The sequence below is a fragment of the Panicum virgatum genome, chromosome 5N (assembly GCF_016808335.1).
Source record: "Panicum virgatum strain AP13 chromosome 5N, P.virgatum_v5, whole genome shotgun sequence".
In the NCBI taxonomy this organism is placed as follows: domain Eukaryota; kingdom Viridiplantae; phylum Streptophyta; class Magnoliopsida; order Poales; family Poaceae; genus Panicum; species Panicum virgatum.
This window is the reverse complement of record NC_053149.1, coordinates 5,774,398-5,797,656: the sequence shown is the minus strand read 5'-3', so window position 1 is coordinate 5,797,656 and position 23,259 is coordinate 5,774,398. Positions and strand designations below refer to the sequence as shown.

General features: G+C 48.9%; 3 protein-coding genes and 1 long non-coding RNA gene across 7 annotated transcripts; 1 reads left to right on the top strand and 3 right to left on the bottom strand.

Moving 5' to 3' along the window:
• On the top strand, nt 1-970 carry LOC120674313. Its single transcript, XR_005675050.1, has 3 exons — nt 1-109; nt 207-344; nt 478-970. It is a non-coding gene; the product is annotated as an uncharacterized LOC120674313 (long non-coding RNA).
• A 468-nt stretch (nt 971-1,438) lies between these two features.
• LOC120674312 (boron transporter 4-like) lies at nt 1,439-8,275 on the bottom strand. 2 transcript variants are annotated; one of them, XM_039955484.1, is made up of 14 exons: nt 8,093-8,275; nt 6,193-6,299; nt 6,010-6,092; nt 5,738-5,930; nt 5,524-5,662; nt 5,283-5,448; nt 4,288-4,454; nt 3,990-4,163; nt 3,661-3,756; nt 3,466-3,582; nt 2,840-3,162; nt 2,432-2,699; nt 2,210-2,338; nt 1,439-1,856 (listed from the first exon to the last, which is right to left on the bottom strand). In XM_039955484.1, exons 2-14 carry the CDS (start codon nt 6,294-6,296, stop codon nt 1,824-1,826), a joined length of 1,992 nt encoding a protein of 663 aa, XP_039811418.1. In that variant the 5' UTR covers nt 6,297-6,299; nt 8,093-8,275; the 3' UTR covers nt 1,439-1,823. The 2 variants fall into 2 exon arrangements, 1 of the variants encoding a protein (XP_039811418.1); XR_005675049.1 differs by lacking the exons at nt 6,010-6,092; nt 6,193-6,299; nt 8,093-8,275 and adding an exon at nt 1,952-2,087 and having other exon boundaries at nt 5,738-5,945.
• A 1,199-nt stretch (nt 8,276-9,474) lies between these two features.
• On the bottom strand, nt 9,475-13,612 carry LOC120675979. Of its 3 annotated transcripts, XM_039957179.1 has the most exons (6): nt 13,075-13,611; nt 12,120-12,790; nt 11,789-12,045; nt 11,084-11,705; nt 9,708-10,972; nt 9,475-9,623 (listed from the first exon to the last, which is right to left on the bottom strand). In XM_039957179.1, exons 2-5 carry the CDS (start codon nt 12,784-12,786, stop codon nt 9,717-9,719), a joined length of 2,802 nt encoding a protein of 933 aa, XP_039813113.1. In that variant the 5' UTR covers nt 12,787-12,790; nt 13,075-13,611; the 3' UTR covers nt 9,475-9,623; nt 9,708-9,716. The 3 variants fall into 3 exon arrangements, with proteins under 3 accessions (XP_039813113.1, XP_039813111.1, XP_039813112.1); XM_039957177.1 differs by having other exon boundaries at nt 9,708-11,705; nt 13,075-13,612; XM_039957178.1 differs by lacking the exon at nt 13,075-13,611 and having other exon boundaries at nt 9,708-11,705; nt 12,120-13,054.
• Nucleotides 13,613-18,459: 4,847 nt separating this feature from the next.
• LOC120675955 (UDP-glycosyltransferase 73C5-like) lies at nt 18,460-20,844 on the bottom strand. The gene has a single exon (XM_039957157.1). It carries the CDS (start codon nt 20,152-20,154, stop codon nt 18,595-18,597), a length of 1,560 nt encoding a protein of 519 aa, XP_039813091.1. The 5' UTR covers nt 20,155-20,844; the 3' UTR covers nt 18,460-18,594.
• Nucleotides 20,845-23,259: the final 2,415 nt, after the last annotated feature.

The window sequence follows — 23,259 nt, the reverse complement described above, 5'->3', positions numbered from 1 at the left end:
AGCTGCCTGGAAAGCAGCGACGGGACGCTTTCGGACCTGGAGGTGATCTGGAGTGCTGATCCGGGCGAAAAGAACATCCGGGCCGGGTCAGCAACAGGCGGGCTGCCAGGTTGGTAAAAAAAAGAAATCTGCACCTTATCAAAGGAGGGATTTTTTTTTTATTATGATGATGATGGGATTCTTGTGTCACTTACTTACGAGGTTAGACCCGCATGTCAGTGACCTAGCTGCAAGGTGAAGAAGTACTGCAGATGATCCATATCCCTCTATTATACATCAGCATGTAGAATGACGTGGAGATATAACAGATGAGGCCAAGAATTCTTGGATAAGTACAACATCAGGTTGGTGTTTGTATATAATAAGCTATAATAAGAAGACCTGGTTTATGCTTTTGGTTACTTTGCACAACAGTCAACAGGCGCAACTTTTGTATTTGATTCATGACCATCTGTATCATCATATTTTTTTTGTCAGGGAAAGGCCCACTTCGAGCAGGCCTCAACGAGGTTAGCAGCAGCAGCAGGCCGGTCGATCGAAAAACGAAAGGCCCGCTCTCGTCAAATTGGCCCGTACGGACGACGTGCGCCGCCCGTAGGCCGTCACAGCATACGAGGCTGGCGAGCAGAATAGCCCGTAGGTGAGGGGCCCGGCCGAGCCGAACCGAATACTGCTGGTGGCTGGTGCTGGGCCGCGGGAGAAGCTAGTCGCGCGCCGTGATGACGTACTGAGTCTACAAAGCGGTTCGTGTACACGCCGTGTTATAAACACAGTGACCAGCTGTGTCTATTTAATCACCTGTTTATCATATTTAATTATCATTTAATCCGTTTAAATAGCTGTTTAGTTCAAATAAATACTCCCTCTGTCCAAAAAATAAGTCATTCTAGAATTCAAATTTTGTCCCCAAAACAAGTCATAAATTAGTGTCAAGTATGGCTAATAAATAGGAGCAGTTACTTTCTTAATTTGTCCTATTCCATATGTGTAAGAATCAATTAATATCAAGTATGGCTAATAAATAGGAGCAGTTACTTTCTTAGGGGGTGTTTAGTTTCCAAAAATATTTCTACAGTATCTATCACATCGAATTTTCGGACACATATATGAAACATTAAATACAGTTGAAAAAAATAACTAATTATATAGTTCAACTAATTAGAACGAGATGAATTTTTAAGCATAATTAGTCCATGATTGAATATTATTTATCAAATAACAACAAAATGTGCTACAGTGCCAAAATTCAAATTTTTTCACCAACTAAACACACTCTTAATTTGTCCTAAAATTCCTAGAATCACTTTCTTTTTCGATGGGGGGATTACTGCTTAGACTAACACTGCGTGCTGGACAATACGACCTGCTCGGCTGCTCATCAGTCAGCTGAGCATGTTCAGCTATGTTCTTCGTTGTTAATCGCCACATTCACGCGCACTTTGTGCTCAAAAGCAACCTGAATGTTAGTACAGTCTGACACGATTTGCACAGTCGAAGAGGAGCAGTTTAACAACAAAACGAGGCAAGGGCCCTCCGTACAGTATTTAAATAATGATGTTTGATATGGTTCTACTCGGTTCTCAGCCAATTTCCCTTTCATATCCGAAGATTATCTTGCATCTGTTCACTCTTCTTACTCTTTCCAATGACTCCTAGTTTACGCTATCTACCTGTCCTTACAAATTACACCTTCCATACAGATGCATTTGGGTTAAAAGCCCAAGTACAACACCATCAGTAGTACATTACGTGGCAACGATATTCACCTCAACAACTGCAGCTTGAGGATCATCACTTTCTATAGAAAAAACACTTCCCGATCTTCACAGGCTCGGCTGAACGGCATTTGAAGGAACCTGCACCAGTGGAGGTGAAGCTGTTAAATCCACAGAACGGAGCCCTCCCTTCTCTCTCCAAGGAAAGAAAGAGAAAGGTGTGAAATATGCTTAACTCGATGTAAAGGACCATTTCGAATTTGGGCCAGTGAACATCTGCCTATGTTAGCAGCCACTGACATGCGTGGTGCGTACTTGACTACTTGTTCTTCCAAAGAAAAGAAAAGAGCGCAAAATTCAACTGGTTGGCTCCTATTTGAAGCCAGCAAAAAAAAGGAGGAAAAGGTTAGAGGGTAAATCAGTTAAGCCATCACTAAATCATCTCTAATCCCCTTGTACAGCTATTGCGGTACAAAATGCGCGCCCATTATTACCTGAACCGGTCTTTCTTCACGTAGGCTTGAAGTTCTGTGCTTTAGCTCTCCACGATTAGTTGTGAGTTCATCCAATATCTCAGCATCCGGACGGCTAATGCAGCTTCCTACCTCAGATACTTCATCCTCCTGTGCAAGGAAGCAAATGTCAGATTAGCCAAAGAAATCAAACATACAAATCACTGATGCACAGATTCAAGTGAAGGCAAGATGACTTTATACCAGTGTGTGTTCGTGGGGGACGCCGTCAAGTTCTTCATACTCTGCTGCGTCCAATTCCCTCAATAAGATTGGGTCAAAAAACTTTGGGAGGAGATACTGCCTGATGAGTATCATAAGGAAGAAAGGCATTGGGAACAGGATACCCGCTATCGGTATCCATGTTATGCCGAAGCATATCAGGAGGTAAACCAATTGAAAGATCGTGAAGATGGCTATTGTTTTAGGAGGCACAGATTCCACAAAAGACGCATGAGGACCTTCAAGAACCCTGCAAACGTTACATCACAGGTTAGTGCACCGCTACTCTTGGAATCAATAGTTAATCACAAAGTAGACACGGGCTCTGCATTATGCCATGTCCATCGAATTATTTAAATGAATTGAATAAATGCAGAAAAGAGATATTACTTGTAGCGTCGGCTTTCCGCGATGAACAAAAGTTGGATCCTCTCCCAGAACTGATTCCCTGGTAGACTGTCAATGGCCATGTAAGCAAAGTAACCCCAGAGAACCGATGTTGGTACCATCCTGATGACTGGCATAGCTCCAACACAACCACCAATCAATATGGATTGCAGCAGATTACTCAGTCTCTGTTCATTCACTCGAATAGGCAAGTGGGCTTCTATATGTTTCCGAGGGTCAAATTCTCTAGCCAATTTTCCTTCCTCATCACCTTCTTGCAGAACAGCATCCTTAAAGTTCTTCAATTCCTTATCAACAGAATCAGCCTGAAGGATCACATTTTTTAAGCATTATCGTCATTTCATATTAAATTTAGATAAAGAATAACATGGACAGCATTCAGGTAGGTAGCTAGGCATTAGATAAAAGTACTTCAGAAAGCAAAGATGCAGAATTAATATGAGCTTTGGAATGCAAAAACATTCACAATAAAGTTCATTTGATAAATTAAGGGGAGTTTATGTAATTGATAAAGGCAAAGCCCTTTCTTGTCCCTAAGGATTTAAACAAAGTGCCGTAAGATATTAAGGCTTTTTTGATGATGAATATAAATAAGTAAAAAGACTCACATTCTGTTCGCTGTCCATTTCGATGAAAACTTCTTGCATCTTGCCATATATTTCCAAACTGGTTGCACTTTTCCCTATGCTCTTCTTGGCAGTATCAACCATCTTTTTGCTTAGCAACTGAATTTAAAGAGATGGACATGTGAGCGAACCTGACTACCTTAGCATGCCACATAAATAAGTTTGAAGTTCACCAACCTGCCTCTTAAGGACAGCAAGACTTCTTGTGTGCATGGGAGACTGAGGTAGGACTCCATTAGATGGAGGGATGCCAATCAAACCGCAGAGCAGGACCTATGACATTTATATACCATGAGAAAAGGAAATGAACTTCAATAATATTAAAGATGAGATCATGATAAACCGAGGCCTGTATCATATATCTATACTAATGGAAAAGAAATAGATTGTCATACTTTGGTTCAACAAATGTGATTGAGTTTCCCACAAACTGGTGCAAACTTACAAACCAAATGGAGACTCTAAATAAACAAATTGTATGACAGAAAGGCTTAAATGCCATGTACCATGATTCCAAGGACAAAAATGTCATAATGGTAGGCAGAAGGCTTCTTCAAATTATACTCCTTTTGCTGCGCCAACTGTGAAGCTACGCTGTGATCAAAGAAGTAAAGTCCTGCAACCATCAGAGCAGGCACAATGGCTGCAAATATATACGCCGGAGGGACAGAAATCATATCCTGACAGTAAACATCAGTGAAAGCATTCAGAATTACATCATTTTTAGAGCGATCTCTATGAAAGTTTGCGCCACAAAGATCGCTAACATTTGCATCTCAGAATCGTAAACAATTGACTTATTACCTCCACTATGGTCCAATGTCCCAGTGAACTTGACTCCCAGGGAAGTGGAGACAACAGCCTCCTGGGGACTCCTGACAGCACCTTGCTTGGCAGGGTATATGACAATGCTGTCCACACAATTACCATAAGTGGGACACCATAATCAGCTATGAAGCTTCTAAGACATCCTGTAAATGGCAAATCAAGGTGTATGATTAGTGCACGAATAGCACTACAAAAGAAATAAACTAGAATATATGAAACAATTATTGGCTCACTTAAAAGGGCTCAAAAAGAAAAATGTAGTAAACACTAAACCCTACATGATTAGAATTGTCCATATAACTAAACAACCCAAGGGGGCGGGCAGGGCGCAACAAAACATCATGTTCTCAACCCAATTCCAACCTGATGTGGCCCAGCCCAAACTGGACTCTGTAGCCAAGACTAGCCCAAGCACAAACAAGCTCAAGCCTGGCCTAGTCAAAACGGTCTGACATTAATCTTTCACAAAAAAAAAGACGGTCTGACATTCAGGTCAGATCCCCAATCCACTCTAAACATGAAATGTTATTCCCTCCATCCACTTCAATCGTATTTGAAGTCAAATGTTATAGGTTTTTACCAATAATTAGTCAAACTTTATACACCTTTACTGTGCATACCAATAGATTAGTGGTTCAAACTGATTTTGTAGCAAATGACAATATATAATAATAGAAACTAAAGATCAAGATCTACTTTTTGAAGATTATTTATATACCAAAAACAAGCATATACCAACTTGTTTGGTACTTAAAGGCTTTGTTGAGGTTATTGTTGTATTTATACATATACCAAAAACACACCTATAATAATGGACACAGGAATTATTGTGTAAATACTCAGTACAATTCAGGGTTTCTGGGCTGGACTATGTTGGATCTTTGAACAGCCACCATTAATTTTGTATTTAAAGTTGCACTCAGCTTTAGATATAACAAGACATATGTAAGGGTAGAAAATGAGTGACCAACCTACTCCATACAACCATGACCTTGCTCGCCTGGTCCTCAATGCAGTGTACAGCAAGCCAATGGAAAATATGACACCAAGTAGGCCATTGACATACAGCCACGGGAATTGGTGTATTGGTGAGCTGCTGTCTGCATCTTCAGGAACATTAAATTCACTTATGATCCCCTGCAGTAGACAGGCCCTGTGTTAAAATGCTTCTGCCATGGAAGAAATAACTAGGATTTACTAGTGTCATAGTACCTTGATTGCTTCTTGCAAGAACAAAACAGTGATTAACATCCCAAAAAGTTCTCCTGCAACCCTTGTAAATCTGCTAATAACATTGGAAGCATTGAACATTGCCAAAAGAAACAACATGATGGCAGTCCAGATGCAGACCCTACAGACAGGAAATATAGAGTTCAGTTTATCCGAAGCTTACACAGGTTCGGGTTTATTCTATTTCAGTCATTACCATCCGGTCCACGCCAAATATAGTTGCTCTCCCAGGCCTTGCTGCTTCTTGGCAAAGTTGTAGAGATAAGTGTACATGATAATAGTTGGTTCGGCAATTCCAACAATCAACAAAGGCTGCCCTCCAACAATTGAATGTATGATGCCACATATCGCCGTAGATGCCAATGTTTCGACTGTTGTGAGTCTACCATCTGAAACAAACAGATTTGGTTTTGTTACTATTTATGTGAGTACAAACCTAATTAGCATAGAAGCAGGAGGTGGTCTCACTTGTTGCCGTGCTCAGTTGCTCTCCAAAGGCAATCACAGGAAGTGCAGAGGCAAAGAAGATATACATGGTAGGTGCCAATATCCTGGTGACCATTTGCAAGCAATACAGATAAGCTATGAAATTAACAGGAAAATTGAAGAGACAAGATCTACCGAATGTACGATAGTTTGCACAAAACTGACCTGAAGCCAGAACGGAGTCCTGCAACCCAATCATGTCTGTACCAGGCTGCCCTTCCTTTGACATCAGCAATGACTCCCCTGAAGGGACTTCTTAGCAGATCCATAATCTGTCAGAGAGAAAATTTACTATTATAGCTGCAATTAATAAAATGGAGGATATATAGAAAATATTTAAATCGTGCTTAACATTAGGTCATCAGACGGCTCATCCACAAACAACTCAGGTAGAGCACCACCAATCACTAATTAGATAACAGAAAGTTGATCTACAAAACAAGACCTAGCTGGCCATCAGGCCACCAAAAAGCAAACGTCGTTGTCACAACTCAAGCTCGTACATAAAGTATGTAGTACCGTATATCTCTGTGCAGCAACTTCGTAAATAACTATTCTAACAGTTAATTCAACCGGTATATCGAACTATACTTTGTGCAAAACCCTTTGATGAACAGAGCAGAGCACAAAAAATTGTTCCAGCCTATAGTTACGACTGTTCGGTCGAAGACGACCCACGCCTCACGCGTGCGGGGCCCAGTTCTAACCCAGAGTTACGAACAAACAACTGCACGCATCAATTTTCGATGACGACTTTTAAGGAGGACAACTCGCCAACTATAGTTACCACGTCAGGAATGGATCAAACGAAGCAGTAAAAACACACAGAAAACCCCCGCAACGCACGGCGTGTGCAGCTCATGTCATGTGCAACGAATTTTCAGGAAACACGAGCAGAGCAGGTGAGAAAACAGGAGCACGAGATCCACATAGAGCCATAAAAAACCCACATGAACAGTGAAACCGTAGTTACGAACAGCTCAAGCACTCCACCACTGAGCTAAACCGATCGGAAGCAGCCATGAAAACCCCAGATAGTTCTCCCAAAAATCTCCAGATGGCTCTAAAAACAACACGCACATCACTTGGTCTAGTTGGTCGTTGGTTCTAAAAACACACGCACGCATACATAGTGCAGCAGTGGTGCAGGCAGAACTCATGCATGCAGGCATATGCACATACACACACAAATACATTACTCCCAAATTATTTAGAATTTGCAAATATTACTCCCAAATCTACCATAGTCCCATTCACCCGTTAAATACAAGATTAAATCATGGACGTTGAGCATTTGTGCTAGCATTTTTTTCATCACCTAGGAATTTTTCATGTTACTGCTCCTATCTGGCTACCTCCTTTGCGCTGTGCGTGCTGGCTTGCTGTGCTGCAGACCTGCAGTGCCTGCTTCGGCCTTTGGTGGCTCTGCCCGCTCGGCCGCTGCGTGCCTGCGCCCGCGCTCCACGCTCGGCCGCCGTGCCTGCTTGCCGCGGTGCCGCCTGCGCACACTCCTGCAGCGCTAGCACGCTGCCTCTCACTGGTCGCGACCCCATCCGGCCATTCGGCCGCCCGCCGGCCCCCACTGGACACCGGCCCGCCCCACTGGGGCCGAGCGGCTGCCGAGCAGCTGAGGCCCGAGGCGATTCGCCGGGCGCAGCCTAGGCGAGCAGGAGCAGGCGCAGCCGCCGGCCGGAGATCCATGGAGTTCACGAGGCAGAGAGAGACCCAGAGATCGATTCGAGAGAGAGAAGAGAGATCGAGAGGGGAAAAGGCTGGTTCTGGGCTTTACATTTGGGCCTTGGCGGGGGGAAAGAAATCTGGCCCAATTGGCTAGCTGAGCAGCCCGAACGTCGGAGAGACTCCATCGTCTTCAACCTCCAGCCTCTCTCCCATGGCAGAAAAACTTAGGGGGAGCCACGACTCCAAAAGTATCGTGAACAACTCCGAATCCGCAGATATACTCGCCGCTACCCAACACAAAACCAACCCATCATCCGACGACGAGAACCGCGCACATCACTGGGCAATCGAGCAAGGGACCCGATCGGGGAGGTGGATGCCGTACCGGTTGCGGAGCGGCGGCGGCGGCGGAGGCCGGGCGAGTTGGCGAGCGGGTTTGGATCGGTAATGCCGAGTCCTCGTCGGCGCAGCGCGGAACCCTAGGCGGACGGAGGCGGCGGTCCGGGCCGCGGCGTGGTGGTGGGCTACGCGAGTCCCGCGAATGCCGGTATTTATAAGCGAGCGCGTCAAATTGGGAGGAGATGGGAGGCATGGGAGGAGGGAGGCGAAGGCGATGCCAAGCGCAGGGGAGAGAAGAGAAGGGAGGAGGACGCGCTCCCCATCAATTCTGCTCTCCCTCGACTCCGCCTCGGTCACTGACGAGTGGGGTAGGCGTGACGTCTGCTCGCTCTCGCTCACCGACAAGTGGGGTCAAGCCGTGACACTTGGACCGGGCCCGCTGCTGACCCCGCGCCTGCGGGGGTCCACCCAGCACGTGGCCGAGGAGGCGAGCGAGGAGAGGAGGCCGCGGCCGGGGCGCGGGGCGCCCGGCTGGTGCTGACCGGCTCCGCAACGGCATCACTGCCGAGGCGACCGTGGCCGCCTGGCCGGTGGGGCGCTGCCGCAGCCGCAGCCGCAGGTGAATCGTGGTCGTGGTTTTTGTGGCGTCCTTTTTTTTTACTCAAGTTGTAACCAAGGCAAAGGCAAATAGGCAATGGTGTGTTGTCTCTCATGTGATTTGTGAGCACCGAGCATGCATGCGGTCGCCGTGTCACCTGGAACGAACGAACCCAAAGCGTGGTCTGCATGGTGTCGGAGGGGGGGCAACGTGCACGGTGCACCGAACCAAGAATCCAAATCCAAGCCAAGCAACACGAGAAAGTTTCTTCCCCGTTTCTCTCGCGTGGTCGGCGAGCTAGCGGCGGACCCTCTCGTGCTTTCGGTGCCGGACCGCGCCGTCGCCGGCGATCACTGCCGCAGCAAAAACCACCTCGGCCGGCGAGGCGATAAGCCGATAACGTGGGAGAGGCCGAGAGGAGATGCCGTAACTCACCCAGGGTTCTCCTTTTCGTTTTTGGACCGAATCCCGCCATCCGGCGGAAACGGAATTCCGGGCGAAATTTCGCTAAATTTCGGTAATTCCGACCGAAATGGGTTTTTGAATTCGAAAAACGAAATTTCGTTGCATTCCGACCGGAATTTCGGTTTTCCCGACCGGAATTTCGGTAATTTTGACCGAAATTTCGGTTTTGTCACCGTAAAATGATGCAAATTAACAGAAAATGATGTGTACATATGGAAAAATTGAAAATTTTGGCAAAATTTCCCCTGATTATGTGTATATTGACAGTTTATAATGCATAACATATATATAACTCCACAAAACAATGACAAATACACCATTTAACACATAACTCATGTCCAAAGTCCACACATACAACGTAATACATCCAAAGTCCATTACAATTATTACACATAACTCATGTCCAAAGTCCACACATAGAACGCAATACATCCAAAGTCCATTAGAATTATTACAATCCAAAGATACAAAAGAGGCAAAGGCATAGTCCAGAATAATCCATGTAGCATATTCTCTGCATTTAAATATTTATGTGAAATAAATTAAATAAGTAGAGGAAGCAAAATGTATAGATAATTTCTGTTGATAGGATAAGTACCTGCATTCTTCAGTCCTCAAATCTCTCTCCCGGTGGTCCCTCATACGGCTCGTCTGTTGGTGGCAAATACACGTACGTAGGTGGGTGATGTTGCAACTGTGGAGCTCCATATGGTAGGTAGCCGTGATAATCCAAATAAGGCAATGCTGCAACTGCCTGCGGAAGTGGCGGGTTCACCACCCCTGGTGGTGGCCACAGAAAGCCCCCTGCAGGGGGAGAAGTACTGTAAGGGTTGTAGTACTGACCACTGGAGGCAGAGTTGGAGCTATCTTCATCATATGCAAGTGGGGCCTGTCGACCATGTCGACTTGTCGATGTTGTTTGTCGTTGTGAAGTAGGTGCTCCATGATCTGTATCTTGTGTTGCATGGGTGAAGTCCTCCTCCCCAGTGAACCTTATAGTAGGAGATATACGATAACCACCACTTTCGCCATCACCATCATCATCATCATCACCATCATCATCACCATCACCATCATCATCACCATCATCATCATCATCATCATCATCATCATCATCATCATCATCATCACCAATGTCCTCACCACCACTAGGCTCAGGTGTGGTATCGTCACTACCTAACTCCTCCTCAGTGCGTGGTTTCTTCCCTTTTCTCATTTCGGGACCAATCTTAGTCTTCCTTTTTCCCAGATGTGTGTCCCCAATTGTTTCTTCGGCCCATGTCTCCACATCTTCATCGTGACCATGAGAAGAGCCTATGTCAGTGAACATCTGGCTCGGCAATGGAGTGTCAGTGAAGTCTGAGTCTTCATCAAATGCTGGGTCTCCATTGGACCTTGAAAGCTTCATCCAATTTTGAATTGCTGATGACTGCCGGTACAAAGAAAGATCCATGAAACTGCTAACTGGATCATAGTCATATGGATCGGCCCCTCTAGTAGCACGTTGCAGACGCAAGCGGAGGTTGTAGTTCACAAAGACCAATTTATCCAATTTCTGGTGGCTCAACCTATTGCGCAGTTTGGTGTGGATGTAAGCAAAGGTGCTCCAGTTCCTTTCACATCCACTAGAGGCTGCACACTGCGACAACAAGCGTCGAGCGACCCTTTGCAACACTGGTGTATCTCCCCCAAATGTTGCCCACCAAGCAGCTGGTGAAGTTTTCCGGTCAATGGCCATTCGCCTAGCAATGTCACTAGAGAACTCACCTTGCTTCGTCCTGAATATTTCAAATTCCTGCAATGCAATTGCTGCTGAATTAGTATTCAACATTTTCTCCAGACCGTTGCGCATTACTGCCATGACTGTCTGTGATGTGCCCAAACTGTACTGCACGTAAGGGTTAAGAGCACAAGCAGTGGCCATATATGTGCCTGACATCACTGTGTTCATCCTTGCATCTATCACAGCCATGATCTTTTCAAACCGGGGGTAGTCATTGCTGAACTTGCTGGCATATGTTTGCCTCATGTTTTGATACTCCATTGTCACCTCACTCAAATTAGGTGTCTTGTCTGTGTCAGCAAATCTCAAAAACATGTACAGAGGCTCAACATCATTGATCACATACTCCATATTCGCCCACCATTGAAGACTTGTGATGCATTCGTAAATGTACCTTCCAGTTTCACTTTTGAAGTGGCGGGACCGTCGGAACTCAGGTGACACTAACCATGTCATGAACTGGTCCTTCTTCCTATACATGCTTTCAAGGAACATGTAGTTGGTCCCAAATCTTGTTACATTCCACTTGACCAACTCTCCTCCGATGGCTTCCCTCATCATGCTGTGTAAACTGTTGGAGTTGTAGAGCCAGCTGCAAATTCGTTGCGCGCTTCGAATACAAGCATCATGCTCCGGCCACTTCCCTATGTCCTTCAGCATAAGGTTGATGGTATGGGCAAGGCAAGGCTGCCATGCAATGGTAGGGAACTCATGACATATAATTTTGCAGGCTTTTTTGTAGTTCGAACCATTATCCGTGACAAGCTGAATCACATTGTGAGGCTCCACTTTCATGACCACTGCTCGTATCTCCTGCACAACATTGCCAATGTGATATGCGTATGGTCCTATATTTTATGCCAAGGTGAGAACAATGCTTCGATACATGGACATACCTTCAACAAGTATTGATGGTCCTGTATTTTGTCGGACGCATTGATGGACTTCAAGAAATACATGGTGCCACCGCTATACACCAAGAAATTAATGACCGAGTTACGCATAGGCCCCGTCCACGAATCACACATGATCGTGACTCCACATTCATCCCACTCGTTCTTCCACTTCTCTATCTCTTTCTCTATCTCCTTCACATTCTCATCCAAATATTTTCCATCTATCTCCCTCCCTGATGGTATTTTGATTCCAACACCTGCGGTCATAGAAGAGAAAGCATTAAGATCACAATGAAGGATATGTAATGTAGCTCAAAATATACATTGTTACCTTGTTTCTGGGTCTCCACGATCGCAGCTTTAAAGTATGGGTCATCGACTTTCCGGCCGGGAATACCGACAGCATGGCACGCCTTCGCCCATGCCCTCCCTAGAAGCTCTCTTGATGTCCTCCCCTTGACAGTCCATGGGCCGGTATCAATCCTTTGCTGCCGTGGACCACTGCTCAACCCTAGATGGTAGTCCCTAACCCTCTCGGGGACTTGTGACTGGCTCCTTCTGAACATCGAAGGCAGCGGTCCACCACTGCCTCCAACACCACCACCCGATCCGCCACCCCTATCATATCGTGGCCCAGCTTGCTGCATAAATTCATACTCTTGGCGGGACTGGTGTAAGGCCGCTTGTAGTTCTGCATCCTCGTCGAGCCCCTGGCCTTCCTCTTTCTCTAGATCAATGTGCGGCCTCCTTGCAGATTGGTCCCTCAGGAGCTTTTCTCGGGCCCTTGCTTTAGCTCTAGCCTTGTTCCTGTCCAACTGCTCACTAAAGAAGGCCTTAACTTCGGCTGGAACCGAAGGGCAGTCCTTCACATCTTTCCCCCTATGTGCCAAATGCTCTTTGAACCTTGTTGCTCCTCCCCCACTCTTCTCCTCCCTGCAATACTTGCATTTGAAACCACCCCTGATCTTTTGGCCATGCTCCCACACTAGGTCTGGCATTGTCCTACAATTACAGAAAAATAGTAAGGTGTAAGTTCATGAATAACACATGAAGTAGCAACTCATGTTCTTTTTGATGAATACCTACTAACAACCCATGAATATCACATAAACTAACAATTCATTAAAACTACCAATTCATACATTGAGACTAACATGAAAAAATTCATACATATCAACTAACTGATTTTTTCTATGCTTTCTATGTCACTTGGTCTCTAGAATCTCAAATCAACTAACTTAGATCGACATCAACAAGCATCAACATAAAAAAAAACCGTCTCATACCTTAGTTCCCGGAGCCGAGGCGAAATCCGGTCGGTTTCACCGGTTTTCCGCCGAAACCGCACCGAAATCCGCCCGGATTACGGATCCATTCCGACAGCGTCTCCCGGGAACGGTATCCGCTACACCCCGCCCGGATTTCGCCGCCTTTCCGCCGAAATTTCGGTGCGGGGAGGCGAAAATCGCCGCCGGCGACGGAGGGGACCAGAGAGGAGAACGTGGTGGGGAAAAAAGAGCTCGGGCGACCGTCACCCCTCACGCTGACGAGCAGATAAGGTATACCTTGTTAACGGGTTAACGGGTCCACTCATCGTTAACGGGTCCGAACTCATTTAGTGATTTTAACCAATCAAATCAACTTATATTTGAACGATTTCAAGTGATAGTCGCTCAAAAATGCACCTAGTTTTTTATCATAATTTTTTCATATTTTTTTTACAAATTTTTTTGAATTTTTGAATTTTGAAACGAAATTCACCGAAAAGTAGCGAAATTCCACTTCCCGGTAACTAGCGGAAACGGAATTTTTTCCGGAATTTCGCCGAAATTCCGCCGAAATTGTGAACCTTGAACTCACCATCGCCACTCACATAAATTTTCGCGGCCGAGTGTCGAGTACTTGGGCGTCCCAGGGTCTCACATGGCCCATCGGCCGTTTGTTGTGGCCCGAGATTGGGGTTGGAGCAATAGAATAGATGTGAAGAATTTATGTAGGCGCAGTATGTCTGCTGCGACTCTCTGTCCGGAGAAAATAAACAAACGGTTTTTTTAAAAAAAAAAGAAAATAAACAAACGGCGCGTGATCTAAGTGATGACGACATTTAAGATTCGCTCGGTGAGGCAAGCTAGTTATGCGTCCCGTCTAGCAGGCGGAACGGAGCAAGCAACGCAGGGTGAGGACAGCAGATGGAACACCACACTAATCCTGGCTCAAAAAAGAAAATAAACAAACGGCGCATGATCTAAGTGATGACGACATTTAAGATTCGCTCGGGGAGGCAAGCTAGTTATGCATCCCGTCTAGCAGGCGGAACGGAGCAAGCAACGCAGGGTGAGGACAGCAGATGGAACACCACACTAATCCTGGCTCCGCATCAGCCACCAGAACGTTCTTAACGTTAACAAATGGGGCCGGGGATAGAATCAACTGACACGTGGTACGCGGATCCTCGGTCCGCCTCTGTGACGCGAGGGTCTCGTCCCGCTTGATTATTTGTGTGGCTATCTGGCCAATGGCCGCCTAAATATGTACAGAAATTTATGAATATTTATGCCTCCAAATAGATTTAATATGAAAATATATTTCATGATTAATATAATGGTACTTATTTGTAATGTAAATGTTAATACTATTTGTATAAGGTCGTGTTTAGATCATTTTGCCAAAAAAAAAATTGAAAGATAATCTTGCTAATTTGGAGTATTAAATAAAATCTAACAATTTTTTTGCACGAATATGTTATAAATCGCGAGATGAATCTAATGAGCCTAATTAATCCATAATTAGCGAATGATTACTATAGCGTCACGATTGCAAATCATGGATTAAGTAGTTCCATTAGATTTATCTCGCGATTTACAACTCATTCGTACAAAAAGGCTTTGTAAATAGATTTTGTTTAATTCTCCATCTATGTGTCCAAATATTTGTTGTGATGTTTTGGGATGTAAAGTTTTGGGATCTAAGAATTAGTTGACTTCTCGGGAAGCCAGCGCCGCATTCATTTTGCGATGGAGTGAGTTATTTTTTACATCGCGTAAAACGAGGCCTGGTCCAGTCAGTCTGCATCGGGGTAATCAGGTGCATCAGCTGACAAACAACGTGCTGATCCTCGTCATCCGCGTGGTTTGACTTGAGCTCAGCTGGCGGCATCTCTCCAGGGTCAAACTGATCGATTCGCGTGCGGCGGGAAGCGACTGCATCCTCCCCCGGCCCACGAGTTTGAAAGTCCGAGCCCGGTGCCGCCAGCCTGCTCGGTTCCCGGCACATGTTCAACTCGGAGACAAGTCAACTCATGTGGTTTGAACTTTGGGCCGTGTCTGGTAAGGGGTCAAATCAAGATTTTACAAATAGACGAACTTCTGCATGGAGTACTAAATGTAGTTTATTTGCAAAATCTTTTCAGGGACGGATGTAATTTTTTGAGATGAATCTAATGACGGTAATTAATTGATGATTTGCTATAGTGATACTACAGTTGGCTGACAAACAGACTGATTGCTCCGAACAACAGAACGGATTTGCATCAGGTGGCTGGCAGTTATTCAGACATCGTTTTAATCAATGATGCATAGGGGCAGCTGAATAAACAATGCATTACTGTTCAGCTTATCTTCTTTTCGGAGAAAGGGTTTGTTGTGGCCTCTGCACTGTTCAGCACGTTTCCGTAATAAAAACGAATTTTGAAGACCGTTTATATATAGACAGCACGCACGCAAGAACGGTAAATGGGTGGCAGTCCATACTGACAGTATCTTTCAGAGGTTAGGCCGGCGCCGTGTATAGCCTACCAACCACGTACAGTGTAGCTGATATTTTTGTTGGCAGCTGCAAGACGGGTGCATGTATTGAGTAGTAATAATTCTTCAATTCAACTAGTGTCCAGCGCTGTCAGCTTCCTCCTTCCTCGTCTGGGTTTCGTTCTTGCGCGTTGGAAAAGTAGGCAGCAGGCTTTCAGGTCCCCAGCAGGACGGTCGTTCTCCGAGCAAAAAGGAACGGAGGACGACTCGAGTCGGGGGATTATTCGGGGAAGGCAAAGGGCAAGCCTGATTCGGCCGTCCCCGTAGACAGAGACACGGGCTGGGGACGCACGGCACGGCAGCCGGCGACGTGCCCGCCAGGCCCCCAGGTTGCCGGCTCAGGACAAAGCGTTCGTTGTCGCCGGCGTCAAGTCGCGAGATCGCGGCCATGGCTGGGTTTTTGTTTCAAGCGGCGAGGTCGGCGTCGCGCGGATCTTGTAGGTTGGAGCTGATCTGGTGCCTGGAGAGATTAACGGGAAATGCACGCGCTAACCTCCTCGGTCGGATATCCCATCAGGGGCGGATTTACACGGGGGCTAGGGGGGCTCTAGCCCCCTACTGCCCAAACTTCCATTGAAATCAAAGGAGAAATATGAGAGAAAAAGAGAAAAAAAAGGTGAAGAAATGAGTGGAGATAGGAAGGAGGAAGAACCAAGCCCCCCCTAAGTTGAAAATCTGCTTCCGCCACTGCCCATCAGGCCATCACGGTGGCTGACGGTCGCAGCGGAACCGGGCCGGTGCAGTACACGGGTACACGAGAAGACCGCAAGAAGGGGGCAAAAAGAAAGAGTAGCGGCGCAGCCGTGACACGCTCGCTCGTCATGCTTGCACGCGCCTTCGTTTCATGTCGTCGCGCCGTCCTGGATCCGTGCGTGGCGACCCAGCCCGACCGAAACCGAGGCGCGCGAGGCAGCCGTCCCGTGCGTTGCCAGACCGCGCGATTGTACTAGACAGCAGCTTTCTCCATCGCGTCGCCAGCGAAAACCACAACACCTGCCGATCTTGTTCTTCCTCTACTCCCATGGAGTCATGGACAAAATTTCAGAAGTGGCAGTTATTACATGCACGGTGCCAGCCATGCAAGCCAGTGCGCCGACCACGACGGCGGCTTAGCTTTCTTCCTCGGGGGTCGGCGCGGTGAAAACTACAGCCTCCCACTTTTTAGCTTTTTTCTACACTGGCCGGAAGATATTTCGGACGACTACGAGGCGACGCTGCAGGGTCGGGCGGGCTCGGACCAGGCCGACGAACGCCACTACGCAGGCCGGCCGGCCGGCCGTATCGCTGTAGCTCGGAGGGGGTAGCCGCGCCGTAAAGTGAAGGTAAGGTCCTGTTCCTAAAAATTTTCTTACAGTACTCATCACATCGAATCTTCAGACACATACATGGAGCATTAAATATAATTAAAAAATAATTAATTATACAATTCAACTATAAATGACGAAATGAATCTTTTAAACATAATTAGTTCATGATTGGATATTAATTTTTAAATAACAACGAAAATATTACAGTACTCAAATTCAAAAAAATTATGAGCTAAACACAGCCTAAAATATCTAGCTTTTCCTTTTTCTGACTTGTCAGAGGTGAGGACAGAGAGAAACCTCCCCCACAGAGGCTTTTCCTATTTTTGTCTCGTGAGTCGTGACAGTGAACCCAACAGAGGCTGGTACGCACACGGCACAGTGTACTTGCTGTCACGACGACGAACGAGCCACCGTCTCGGCGACCCAAGCCGTATGTTGAACCGGGAACGTAACAAGCCTCTAGCCTGCTATCTAGTACTCGAGGCCTGGCAGCAGCAGGATGGAGAACGGCCTTATTTGCCATGCTTCCTAGGAATAATAATATTTGACTGCTAATTATAATATCAAACAAAGACAGTTTACAAAATCAACTTTAGAACCCCGCGCTAGTGACTGAAGAATCTAATGGGCCATTTGACCGCGCGATTAGAGGATGTGTACTGTAGCATCACTGTAGAAAGTCATCGATTAATTACCGTCATTAGATTCGTCGCGAAAAGTTACACCCATCCCTAAAAAATTTTTGCAAACAGACTTCATTTAGTACTTCATACATGCGAGATTCTTTTTTCGAAAAAACATGCACACTGATTTATAGCGCAACCAAACAAGGCCAACGACGCGGGCCGGAACCGGCGCGGAGCTAGCTTTCCGCACCGAACCAGCAGCGGCGCGAGACCTAGACCTGCCCAAAGCACTCGGGGCATGCCGTGTTGGGAGCTGGAAGCCTTGTTCGAGCTGTGGCCCGGCCGGCCCGAACGTGATGTTTGCGGAGCTAGGAACGTGCCTGCCGTAGAGCGGATCTGGTTTTCCAGAGGTTGCCGTGGGGATGGATGTTCTGGCGGTGGGTCTCCTACTCTCGTTGTTTGCCAACTGGCCACCCTGCCGGTTTGGACTTTGGAGGCCTTGTACCGGCCATGCCACGTGCACTCTTTGAGAGAGAGAGAGAGCGCTTCTACAAATCACAATCTCGAGAATTGCTGGAATAAAAACATAGCAAGGTGCCTATGATGACTTTATCAATCTTGATAATAGATAGGAGCAGAGTCTCCATTTGTGCGTTCATAAATATGAATATGCATACTTAGTAGTCTTAGTATTCTTTTTTTTTTGAGGGGTGTTGTGGTTGTGTAGTGGCGGGCTAGTTTGTGTCCGCCTCGCTCTTATTGGGCCTGGCTTGGTTTTGTAGTGTTAGGCTTGTTTGGTTACACTTCGTTATTATTGGGTTTGGCTTGGTTTTCCAGTGGTGGGCTTGTTTTGTTCCGCTTCTTCAGTTCGCTTATAATGGGCTTCAAAATTTTGTGCTCTGCACGCACATACATGGTCATGATAGAGGTAGTGACTGGTGAGGTACGGGTTCTTTATTTGGTCATGCACATACACCTCATACAAACCAACTGCAATTTGCTGCAAACAATTCGTCACCCACTCACCCTACAAGCCACCTCGTATGTCGTATCATATGCAATGCAACCTAGGACTGTACTGACATGGCAGTGCCGGCTTCAACCTTCTCGCTGCTCTTGCTCCCAAGCTCCGGCGCAGCGGGCAGGGCGGCCCCCGCGCTCGCGTCCCCCTCGTGACTCCTCTTCTCACTGAGCTCCGCGACGTGGCGGATCATGTCGGTCAGGTCGGCGTGCGACGACCCGCCGTCCTCCACGGCTGCCCTCGCCTTCGCCGCGATCTCCTTGACCCTCGCCCGCCTCGCCGCCCCCTCGGGGCCCTCGTCCATCAGCTCGGCCACCGCCCTCTCCACGTCGGCGCTCCGCACCTGCACCCCCTCGGCCTCCGGGGACAGGTTCATCGCGGGCACCGTGACGCCGGACCTGACGCCGACGTCGAGGACGTCCACGAGCAGCCGCTCGCTGGAGAACTGGTCGACGAAGTTGGGCCACGTCAGCACCGGCACGCCGTGGGCGATGGCTTCCAGCGTCGCGTTCCACCCGCAGTGCGTCAGGAAGCCGCCCACCGCCGGGTGCGAGAGGATGGTCACCTGCGGCGCCCAGCCCCGGACGAGGAGGCCCCTGTCCCTGACGCGCTCCTCGAACCCCTCGGCGAGCCACGCCCGCACGTCGGCGTCGGACTTGGCCTCCTTGACGGCCCAGACGAACGGCCGCCCCGACGCCTCGAGGCCGCGGGCGAGCTCGATGAGCTGCTTCGCCGGCAGGCGCGCGATGCTGCCGAAGCTGATGTACAGCACGGACGACGGCGGCCGGGCGTCGAGCCACGAGACGATGCGCCCGGCGTCGACGTCCGCGCGGTTGCCGCGGCCGGCCTTGGCGTCCGCGTCGAAGCCGGTGGCGCACGTCGGCCCGATGGCCCACGTCTTCCGGCCGAGCGCCGCCGCGTAGCGGTCGACGAAGACGCCCTCGATGTCGCGGAACGTGTTGATGACCAGGCCGTCGGCGGTGGCCTCAGCGTCGTCCACATCACGCTGCAAGCTCTCCAAACCGGGCCACTGGAAGAAACCCCGGAACGTGGCCTTGCTACCGACGGCTCGCACCGGGAAGTCCGGCACCTCGAACGTCTCCAGATCGTCGGCGACGCGGTCGTAGACGCCGTGCTTGGCCAGGTTGCGCGTGGCGAGGAGGTAGTAGGCCGACGGGCAGTGCAGCACCAGGCGCGGGATGCCGTGACGGGCGCACACCCCCGCCGCCCACGGGTTGCACGAGTCGGCGACGAGGCAGTCCGGGCGCCTGGGCAGCGACCGCACGTACTCCTCCAGCGGCGCGTCCATCTTCCAGAGGGACTGGAAGAAGGCCATGAAGTGCTCCTTCTCCACCACCATGTCGACGTTCTCCATTCCCTCCGGCAGGCCGAGCCCGGGCCCCGGGAAAGCGATCTCGGCGAGCTCGACGTCGAGCCTCGCTCGCCTGGCGCTCTCGACGACGGCCCGGTTGCGCGCGGCGTTGACGGGCGTCGTGACCACGGTGGCGCGCGCGCCGCGGCCGGCGAGGAGGCGCGCCAGGTCCACCATCGGGATGATGTGGCCCTGCGCCACCAGCGGCACGAGCAGGAAGTGGAGCCCCGCCATTTCTGCAATGGCGGTAGCGCGCGCACCTTATAAAACAGAAATGGCACAGCTCGTCGACGCGGAGGCTGCAAGGTCGGCGAGCTCGAGGTTGACGGCGTGACGCGTACAACCACGCCTGATGTGCACAACGAGGAAGATCCAGAGAGAGAGAGAGAGAGGATGTCCAAGGAACGCCGACGCGATAAGGAGCGTGAGGCCGGGCGCCCGAGGGACCTGGATCAGGTGTAGTGGTAGTTTCCACTGCAACTTAAGCAGTACCACCTAATTCAGCCATCCAGAGAGGAAGCAATGTTCTTGATTAAACCAACAACACATCTCATGCTTCAAGTTATCTGCTGAGTAAGATGTGGCCCTTAAATAATTTGAAATGCTGGAATGAATAGGGGTGTTAATTTCATCTCGATTTGAAAAAGTAGTACAAAATTTTGAACTAAAAAGAATTAGAGGTGCACCTAAGAATCACAAATTAACAACCCTAGGAATGAATATTACAAGCAGAAACATTTCAAGAGTACTTATTTTTCTGCATATATCTCTCTAAATTGATAGGTGCTGTTGTTTAGGCTTGAATATTTTTACTTGAAAAAAGGAAAAGACTTACCGGAACATGAAAAAGCACATACTAAGTAGTAAATTAAGTGCGACAAAAGATCAATGTAAACTAAACCAAGAGCCATTTAGTGTTCTCAGTTCTTAATTCCATGTAGAAGCCGCAAAATATCAAGAATAACAAAGTCAAAGGAATGTTGTGGTTTCTAAAAATAAAGAAGAATATATGAAAAAATAATCTCAGAGATTAGTATACTTGACCAGATGTTCCAACACTGTCATTTTAGCCATTAACTCATTGTATTGTGCATAGCTAGGAAATGGGAAATTACTCGCTAAGTGTCGGTACCTCTGGACTAGGGTACCCCCTCTTACTATGTCAAGACTCGTGCAGTTATCCGTAACTACGCCCAAAGGAGCTGAGCGACCGGACCCCTCTGGTCCGACTCCATCTCATCGGGCTAATAGTCCCGGATCCGCTTCCCGCTCGGGGATGGGTCCGGGGTCACCACGTGTCCCGGAGAAGGGAGCGCTCGGCCAAACAGCCGGGAGCCCCGGACCTCCCACCGGGTCCCGGACCCCCGTATACTATCCGGACCCCTCAGCGGGGAAGGAACAGACACCCCGCCTGGGGGGGGGGGGGTTCGGAGCCGCCACGTGTCCGCAGGCGCAGGCACACGCGTGGCCACCAAGCTTCCTCGGGAAAACTCGCCCACCTACCGCATTCAATGAGGGACGTTAAGTGCACTCTGCCACAGCAGAGCTCGAGGAGACTTTTTGCCAGGCTGTACTGTTGATCGCGCGTTACCAAGGCACACAGTACAGCCGCTGGCGCCACCCACGCCACGAGCGTCAGTCTACTACGCCAGTTAGACACGACAGCTCGGCGACGGAGTATCATAACGCCTACGCGGTAGACCCAACAGTCTACGCCGCAACCTACACTGCCTCAACGGGCGCCTCGCCGATGGGACAAGTGAAGACTCCCTTCAATCAGAGAGTCTACAGAACGATGAAGCATATCCAGGAAGAGATTCTCAACCACTGAAGCACTGTTAATGTCTTTTTGGTAGTATACTATACATCCTTGTTGGGCCCACATGTCGGGGTCCAACGCCTGTGTACGCGTCCTCCTTGCGCTATAAAAAGGGAGACGCCCGCTAGAGAAGGACCGAGGTCGGAAAGGGATTTGGAGGCAGAGGATAGACTCATCCATGGACACAAGAGCAATAGAACTCTCAGTGAACGTAGGGTATTACGCTCCGGCGGCCCGAACCACTCTAAATCCCCGTGTGTTCTTGCTTCATAAGTAGATATGTCGAATCGCTTGCACTTTCCCGAGTAACCACCCTCTGGGATTAGGCGGGGTGCACTATGCCACCCGGCTGTGGCCCTCCTCCTTGAGCCGCGACATCTGGCATTGTCCATGGGGATCGCGCAAGCATTGGTCAGATCTTCGCTCACCTCCTGGCTTTTGAGGTTGAGCTCATCCTCTAAAACGACTACGAGAAGATGAAGAGTGGCACGGCGTCACCTACGCCACATGCCTTGACACCGAGGCAGTAGTGTCCTTGGTGCGGTGGCGCACGACAGTGGCGCCTGCTGTGCGTCGCCACTACGACACCTCAGAGCCGGCACGGTGGCGCGCAGGGGCGACGCCTGCTGCGCGTCGCCCTGCGATATCCCAGTGTCAGCTCAAGGTTTTCTCTCAAGCAACCAGCGGGGGCCCCCTGCGGCGGCGCGACGTCGGATCAAGGTTTCCTCTCAAGATGGAGCTGGAGCCGACGGCTGTGGCTCGGGAAGGATATCTGTCGCCTTTCCCCTCGCCTGGCCCAGGCCTCCCTTGGAGCTGCTGCAGACAGGCGTCAACCCCCACCGCAAGGCGTGGGGGCCCTGTGCCAGCGCCAAGGTGGAGCTGGCGAACGACCGCCCTTCTCCACGCTCCGTGCTCGTCCAAACGAGCACCCGTCCTCCCGCTGCGCCAGGGTGTCAAGCTGGCTTCAGCTCACCATGAGCGGCCATCGGGCTGGCTTTCGTCGGCAGCTGGCAACGGCAGGGCCACTCCCATTTAAAGCCAAAGAAGTTGTTCTCATGTAATCTAAGCATGAAACAATTCTTGTGCTAAGGAGGGCCCTGCAAGCTCCCGAGGTGATACTGGATGATGCTGTATAAGCACGTCTAGGGCGCCTCCGCCCCCAACGACTAAGGGGAATCTCCAAGATGGCAGTACCACTCCGGCCAGGGACGTGCATGCCTCACAGGGCAACGACTGTAGGTTACCACTAGATAGGATTGAGACTGTTCTCCTTTGTAATGATGTGGTGCCTACTTGTGGTCCAGAGCGGTAAAGATCCGCCCTTGTAAACCCGACCTCTGGCTTCATCGCACAAACAGGCGACACCAGCAAGTGGTCCAGAGCGGTAGGGGTCCGCCCTTGTAATCCCGACCTCTAATGTACACCACGAGTCAAGTGATGAAGGAGATTTGCTTTCTCAGTCTTATCTTTACATTAACTTAATGACACTTGTCCGTTCAGCTTGGATATTTCCTTCTACC